Source organism: Chrysemys picta, chromosome 5 (genome assembly GCF_011386835.1).
Source record: "Chrysemys picta bellii isolate R12L10 chromosome 5, ASM1138683v2, whole genome shotgun sequence".
In the NCBI taxonomy this organism is placed as follows: domain Eukaryota; kingdom Metazoa; phylum Chordata; order Testudines; family Emydidae; genus Chrysemys; species Chrysemys picta.
The window spans coordinates 69,612,218-69,620,543 of NC_088795.1; the positions used below are offsets into that span (position 1 = coordinate 69,612,218).

Sequence of the window (8,326 nt, forward strand, 5' to 3'; positions counted from 1 at the left end):
CCTTGCCTCTCCCAATTGGTTGCTTGACCTTGCCTTGAGATAAGGAATTGAGGCAGTTTTCAAGTGTGCATTCATATATTAATACCCACTATGCCCAGTAACACTTTGCCTGCTCTTACCTATTTCCATCATACTAACAAAGCCATCTGGTTTAGGCAAAAGCAACATTTACAGCGTCTGTCTTTGTTTTTAGTAAGAATCCTTTGTTCACACATATTAGTATAAGATACAAGAGTATCAAAAATTCAAACCCAAAATTCTATCTCAGGCTGACAAACAAGCCTATATGCTAACATGCTGGAACAATTTGCATAGAGGAGGTGCTGAGAGCCATTGAACCAAACTGTAAACCCTGGATATGATGGAATCCACTTCAAGCCAAGAAGTGCAGCAGCACCCCCAGCACCCTTAGTTCCAGCATTTATGGAAAGGGCATCAACTGGTCCCATAACATGCCCCTCCTCCCATTCCAGCTCAGGACTGCTTCACAACTAGGGTGACAAGATAGGGTGTGAGAAATCAGGACAAGGGATGAGGGCTAATAAATGTATATATAAGAAAAAGTCCCAAATATTGGGACTGTCCCTATAAAATCGGGACATCTGGTCACCCTAATCACCACTGAGGCCCCATTGCAAACCTTCAGACAGCCTGGAAGCCTACCTATGAGCCCAGTAAACAATACTGTGCCCACAGATCCACACCGTCATGTGCCTGGCCTATTTGCCCGCATCTGAATGAATGAAACACCATGGAAAATTAACATGGATTCCCCCACTTGGGTTCCCATGCACATTCTCTATGCTTCAGAACGCTAATGCCCAATTGCCCAAATTACTTTAGCCCCTATACACAGCTGGGTCGCTGCTGTTGCTGTCTCATGCCTAAACAAGTGGAAACCAAATTCACGTGCTGGGATCCCCGACCTTATCAGTCTCTGTCTTGAAAATGTTCTGAGGGAATTCCTGTCACCGTGACTAAAGAGGGGCTCATTCCTCCCTGGTCTTATCATCATGTATGCCCTCACAGCCTCCACAGGGTAGATCCCGGGCTCGCCACCCTACTGTAGAATAATGGATTCACCCTGGCCTCCCTGATACGTCTGACTTCCTCAAGGTTAATATAACTCCTCCTCTTGTATATCCCTCAGATCCAAAGCTCTTCAAGAATACCTACAGGACCCAGGTACTAGCTCACTTTTATCCCAAAAGTTCCAAAAATGCTACCAGAAATGTCATCCTGAAGAAGGGCACTATCTGTCCACATCGACATATGGGTTCCAGGATCTGCATGAGAGCCCTAAGCATATTAACAGTGACGGGATGATGTTTATCATTCTAGGGCTGGCGCTTCAAGACCATCCAGCTAGAAACCTTCAAACTAAATCAGGGGTGGGGAAATTATGGCCTGCAGGCCAGATACGGCCCACAAGCCGTTTTAAGCTGGCCCACAAGCTCCTGCTGGGGAGCCGGGTGGGGGCCCGCACCACGCGGCTTGGCCCCACTCCGGTGCTCCAGCTGGGGCGCTCGGTGGGGGGCTGCACTACACAGCTCCCAGAAGCCGTGCTATGGCCCTGCTCCAAGAGTCAGGGGCTGCTCCATGCCTAGAAGCCAGAGAAGGGACATGCCACGGCTTCCGGGAGCTGCTTGAGATAAGCGCCGCTGCACCCCTGAGCCTCTCCCCAACCCCCTGCCCCAGCCCTGATAACCCTCTCCAAACCCCTCAATTCCAGCCCAGAGCACCCTCCTACACCAAACTTCTCATCCCCAGTCCCACCCCAGAGCCCTCACCTCCTCCCGAACCCCAACCCCAATTCTGTGAGCATTCATGGCCCGCCATACAATTTCTATTCCCCAATGTGTCCCACAGGCTAAAAAGTTTGCCTGCCCCTGAACTAAATACTACTGCAAGGATCTGGGTAACTGTTCAGCCTACTGACAAATGTAAGGGCTGGTAGGCAAGTGGAGATGGTTGACGGCCCCTGTCGTCGGATTGCTAATGACCACTGCAACCAAAATGGGAAAAAATTCCACCAATATTATATCCTGCACCACCCCTTTTTTGCGTCCAGATAGAGGCCCATTCTGGGCACAACACTGGCCTTGGTAAAATACCTCAAAACCCATACTTCCCAAAGCATCCAAGTGGATCTTTAAATGAGCCTCCAGTATTCATTCCTCCCTCCATAATGACATTCCATTCAAATGGCTCAGAAACTGTTCCCACATCCCCAAACCCTCCTCCATCTCTGTAGTAACTTATGAAATGGTGAGATCTTGCTATGGCTACAGTGGCCACTGCAAGCTGGGTGCAAAATGCCCGCCCTGGGGCTAGCATCCAGCAAGCAAAGTTAAGATGCCCAATAATAGATTGCAGCTCATGGAGTGTAACTTTCTTGGCCAGTAGCTCCTGATGGAGTTGAAATACACCTGCCAGCGTCTAGCTCAATCCCCAGGTAGGTTAGTGTAGTGGAAGGTCCCCTTATTTTTTTTCCCCACTAGGGGTACCTCCAATTTTTTAGCAAGGGCCTGAAAAGTGTCCATCAGCTTAGCACACTTGTTCAAATTCATCCTGTCCATGAACAAAAAGTCCTGTATGTAATGCATTATTTGCTGTAAACCAGCTTTCCACATTACTGACCACTGTAGCATTGTATAAAATTTCTCAAATGCCAAACAGGATATTACACAGCCTATGGACATAGTTTTATGAAAGAGAAACCCAAAAGGTTGAAGGCAGAAGGCTGCACAGGCAGCGGACAAAAAGCAGACTTGCTATCGCATTAGGCCATCAGCACCCCGGGCCACAAGACATAACCTTGCATACAGCCTCTTCAATGGAGGAATAGCATACAGAATACAAAGCCAGATATATTCCATTGTTAATTGAGCTACCCCGTGAGTTTGACAAGTGGTGAATTAAGTAATATTCACCAGGAGCTTTCTTAGGGACTAAACCTAGGGGAGAAACCCGCAAGTTCTATCTAGATAACTCACTGAATGGCCGTGCTACCCTATTCTCATTTAATTCCCGTGTAATCTTTTTCATTACAATATGGTCCATTTCCACTAAGGACTTCAAATTTTTAGACATCACATCACATCACTCTTTTCTGGTCCTTGGAGGGGGCATGGGTCAGCATTCCCATGTTGACCTTGTCTGTAGCTGCATCAGAAAGTCATTAGTTGGCTCTCTAGCCCTTAAAGGGGCACACACTTTTTCCAACAAAATGCCCCCACTGCATAATGTGCGGAGAGGCCATTAGTATACTGTATTTCTTTATGCTATACATATATATATATATATATATAACAAAGTCAATATAGCAAAATAAAGAATGGTAATGTGTATCAAGAGTGATTTAATGTTTCCAATCCTTCATTCAGCTGTTCTTGATGAACAGGGAACAGTTCAAGGTTGGGTAATTTTTTGTTGTTGGTAGTTTTGCACCAAGGAAATACTCCTAAATAACCTTGAACCTTCATTGTTGCTGTCTTTGACTGAATTAAACCATCTTTATTATTTCTGTAAAACAATGTATCTGCTGGCAATTATCATGCAGAAGGATTAAATCTGTGCTGATATCCCCTTCTCCTATTAAGATCAACATGGAATACACAGGGAAGAAAGAATTTAGCCCACAGTGTTCTTTGCATTACTTTAACTATAGAATAGTTTCATACTATAATCCCATTAAAGTTCAATGGTTAAACACATTATAAATGTGCTATTATATGCTGCTTAACTCTCCTAGCAGCAGCACGAGCTGCATGAAATGCATCTCTAATTTTTTGTCAGCCAATATTCATTTGTCACATTAGGAAACAGAGCAGTCAGTATTTGCTGTATCAGACAATAATCACAAATGTTTAGCTTTAGTTTCTTTATTCAAAATCATTTTTATATATAGAAGTTTATTCCACTCCCAAGGAATCAGTTCTTGGTGAAATTCAGTCAGTATAGTTATGGTAAACTCTTAACTATATTTATTTAAGAAAATAACATGTCTATGTCCCTCATACTAGGATAAGGTCTATAAGAAACAAATGTAACATTAGCTACCATATAATGAAGAAAAGACAAAACAATAATCTTAAATTCTAAATATACAGCAAATTAAAAAAAATCTTTCTTATGGGTTTTGTCTTGATCCAAAACTTATCTCTTGAAATGTAATGAAACACTAATAAATGGCTCTACATAAGTTGAATAGTTGAATGATTGTGGGAATGTATCTGAAACATGAGAGCTTCTGATTTTTCAACAGAAAAAGTTATACAAAACTTCAAACTACTAGTCTATACTGTTAAAAATCATTACAGTATACAGCTAAAGGTTGGTTACAAGAGTCTTTATTTTGCAAACTATACATAACAGTAAAAAAGAAAATGCATTATACTTTTTAATATTACATAAGATAAACATTAAATTTAGTATTTAAATGTGTAGAAATCAAATGCAAAGAATAAATTGATTTTCCTGTCATTTAACTGCAGATGGAAATCAGGGAAACCAGTGATCCCCTGTTGAAATTACACAATCAGTCGTGTAATATTACATAGGTTGTTTCAGTTTTATTGTGGGCAAAAAGTCATATAGGTCTGATATGCATGAAGGTGTTGGAGTTCCAAAACGTCTACACAATTAATTAACATGCTAACATAAATACAGTGATTAAAGTAATTTTCTCTACAGTCAAATCTTAAGTGCTACTCTACACAATAATCATAAGCTAGTCCACATGGTAATTACATAACAATAGAAAAAAATTAAAATAACCCATTTTCTTCATTCCAGCAGCAGTACCTATACTGGTATTAATTTGGTAATTGGGTGTGCTTAGCTATTGCCTAACAGCCTATATTGGTATGCATGCTAAAACCTCTCTATTTCTATTTTTGCAAGGCACCTTACCATACGTTCTCTAAATTTCTGCACTAATAACAGAAAAGGAGTTGAATTAAGATAAAGATGAAAACTATTTTCTGAAATAGAAAAACTAAGTATGATTAGGGGGGTTTAGAACTGTCTTGGGGAAAGTTCCAGTACTCTCAAGTACAGTAATGTTTAAATGTACTATATTTTACACAAAGTTTTTCAATTTAAAATATTTTATGCTAATCTTCTTGTTAGAGATATAGAAATAAAAAAGGGTAAAATCATCATGCTGCTTGAGTAAATAACGAAGTCTATATGAGTTTGACATTAAAAGAAAAATGAAAAAAAGGACAACAAAAGTTTAGATTTGTAGAATCAATACTTGTCCATGTTTACTGCTTTTGATAAACATCCTTTCAAGAACCTAGACATTTCCTAATAAAAAATATAACTATAAATGCAAACACAAAGGAGGGCCTAACATTATTTTCTCCTATGTGACAGTCACAGCACACCTCTGGTTAAAGGTTTGCGAGATGCTACTTGTGTGTTGAAATTTCTATTGTAATAAGTTGTCGATTCAGGTCATGCACAATTATGAAATCTATTACATGGCCTAAATCACTTGCAAAGTGAAAGCCGCCTTAACATATAACTGAACTCATGTTTAATGAGGCCACCCAAAGTTCCAAACAATATCATTTTCATGGAAGTTTTTAAAAGTTTGGTTGTCCTTGCACATTTATTTTTGTAGTAGCACATCACATTTCCTTCTTCAGGCTAGACTTCCAATGTGTTTTCTTCTGCTCAAAGGCATATAAAAACTCAAAAGCACATAATATAATGATTCTTATTTAAACAAAGAAAGTCTATGACTCCAGCTGCAATATTTGAAATAATCATACAAAATATACATGTTGTTTAGAATCCTTTTGATCTTGGAGAGCAAAGGAATTTTCTATGAGATGTCACCTTTTGAATTTTAGAAAGGAAGAATTCATTGACCTCTAATATTGTCAAATGTATCCATCATGATCGTCATCATCCACATCATCATCGCCTTCATCCTCATCATCATCCTCATCATCAATTTCATCTTCATCATTCATTATATCATCTTCGTCATCCTCATCATCTGTCCATTCATGAAAATCACCACTGGCAAAATCGCCTGAGATCTCTAAATCAATAGCTAAAAAAAAAGTGTAAAAATTATACTATAGTGATAGGAACGCATGGTTATAGAACTAGCTGGCTTTAGGTCAGTTGATTTAAATTAAATAATGAGGTAAAGTAAAAAAGTAATACCACTGATATCAATAGTTCCTGATGTTCACAGAAGGAACTACTTTTTTTACACTGTATAATTACACTGTGGAACTCACTGCCACAAAGTTGTTGAGGCCACAAACTCATTAAGATTAAAAAAGGATTAAATATTTATCTGGCGCTCAAGAATATCCAAAGTTAGCATTAATGATAACAATATTTTGGATGGAAATGGTTCAAGCTAATCTCTCACTATTAGAGATCAGGATGAGGCTAATATAGGGGGGCAGTTAAATCCACATATGCCTACTGTGGGGTTCCTACATCACCTTCTGAAATACCCGGTACTGGCCTTTGTCAGAGACAGGATACTGGACTAGATGGACCTTGAGTATGATCAAGTATGGCAATTCTTATGTTCCTTTTACTGTGTATATTAGCCCACTGTTCCAGTGCCAGGGCTTTTTCTTAGTCTTAAATTGCAAGTGTAAAACTTCCATTTTGGCTTCAAATTGTGGGGTGTCAATTTAAATAATTATGAGATATAAGCTACTCTTTAGTGAGCACTTTGATTGGGGTTAAGAGAGAGGTGATTTCTTTTACTTACGTAATTAAAGAATTGTTGAGTTGAGTTCAATAGAATGCTGGGTACCCAACTTGATTTTATCAGGTACTGCTGGGGCTGGTAGTGCTTTATTTTAACTATCCTATTCAGAGCAGAATAAGCACTATCCACATTACTTGGTAGATAGGCTGTCTCTATTTATAACTATCAGCATGATAGACGCTACAGAAATTAGTGAAATGAATAAATAAAAATAATTACAAATTGACTTCTAAATCTGTGTTGTTTGGTCCCAGTCCTATTGTCACTAAAGACATTAAGAGCTTGACCACTGACTTCAAAGGAAAGAGAGAGTCTAATTCAATAATGAGCAAGAATTCTTCCACTTACCACAGTCTGCAGCACCATTTGTTCTGGAGCCTGTTACCTCATTACCATATCTGTCAACACACCAGCACTGCCCTGCACTTCCATGGCATTGACTTGGTTTGTAATACCCATCTTCATCACATAATGGGATGTACTGCCCTATGATACATAAAGATTAAATTATAACATTAGCAGTCACCTGTACAGAATAAACCAATATTCTACATTACACCAGAAGTGAAATAAAAAATAAACAACCGTGTCTTATCTCTGTTCAATGTCCTCCCTGATTGACTTACTCTGTTACTGAGGTCAGCCAAGAAGAGTTTTATACGTAATACATTTGCCCCTTCCTCCTTATTCATAGAGGGAGAGCAGATATCAAATATGTGAGCCTCTCTTTGACTGATCTCAAGAATGGATATGCCCAGTCCATTATCCTCTTTCCTCTTTCAAGCTCCTCATTAATTCTCTGACATCTGCTTCTTACTATACATCAGAGTCCCTGAATGACATAGCCAAAATCTTGAACGCCATATGTTGATGCCAGGCTAGATAGGGAGTAGCTCAGATGTCTAAATGTTAAGTTCTGCAACCTGTGCTGCCATGGCTTCAATGCTATTGTTACTCGAGCGAGGTAGATCAAAGCTAGTTTGGGTATGTCTACACATACTTCGGACACATCTCTGACTTCAGTATAGATGTAATCGCTGTCAACTATTGTGGTGATTCAAAAGAAAGTATAGAATTCATCGTATTCTCCCAAAGCTGTGTTGATAATGCAGTGCTAAGATAAGCAAAAACAAAAAAACATGTATTTCTGTGACTAAAGTAAGCACCTGTGATTTGAAATATGCTCACAGAGCAAACCTGTGAAGGAAGAGGGCACATTTTTATGTAGTACTTTTTCAGAGTAGACACACTCTTTAAAGTACAAGTATGGGAGTTTTTAGCAATGAATGAATATGATTTTTGTTCTATATATTTATTTTAACAGACACATTTTTTTAGGTTTTTCTACCTTGGTAGTCACACTATGTCTTACTGAACTGCCCTAATTAATGGTAGTCACAGCTTGGGTGAAATCTTGTCAATGGGAGTTTTGCTACTGACTTCAATGGGGTCAGAATTTCACCCCTGGATCCTAGCCATGCTAGTCATTGGTTTGGATGCTTGCAGTTCTTCAGATTTTTAATTTCACCAAAACAGAATAGTAGTTTTTTAGTGAACTAGGAACCTTAAGCT

General features: G+C 39.2%; 1 protein-coding gene across 4 annotated transcripts in view; it reads right to left on the bottom strand.

Moving 5' to 3' along the window:
- Positions 1-4,336: 4,336 nt before the first annotated feature.
- The window catches only part of SPOCK3 (SPARC (osteonectin), cwcv and kazal like domains proteoglycan 3), a 405,705-nt gene continuing 401,715 nt past the window's right edge, over positions 4,337-8,326 (bottom strand). For all 4 annotated transcript variants that reach the window (XM_065596527.1, XM_008173177.4, XM_065596529.1 and 1 more), the window contains 2 exons: positions 7,103-7,240; positions 4,337-6,070 (listed from right to left, as the gene is read on the bottom strand). In XM_065596527.1, the coding sequence (XP_065452599.1) occupies positions 5,895-6,070; positions 7,103-7,240 (314 nt within the window). In that variant the 3' untranslated portion in view covers positions 4,337-5,894. The remainder of the gene's footprint in view (positions 6,071-7,102; positions 7,241-8,326) is intronic.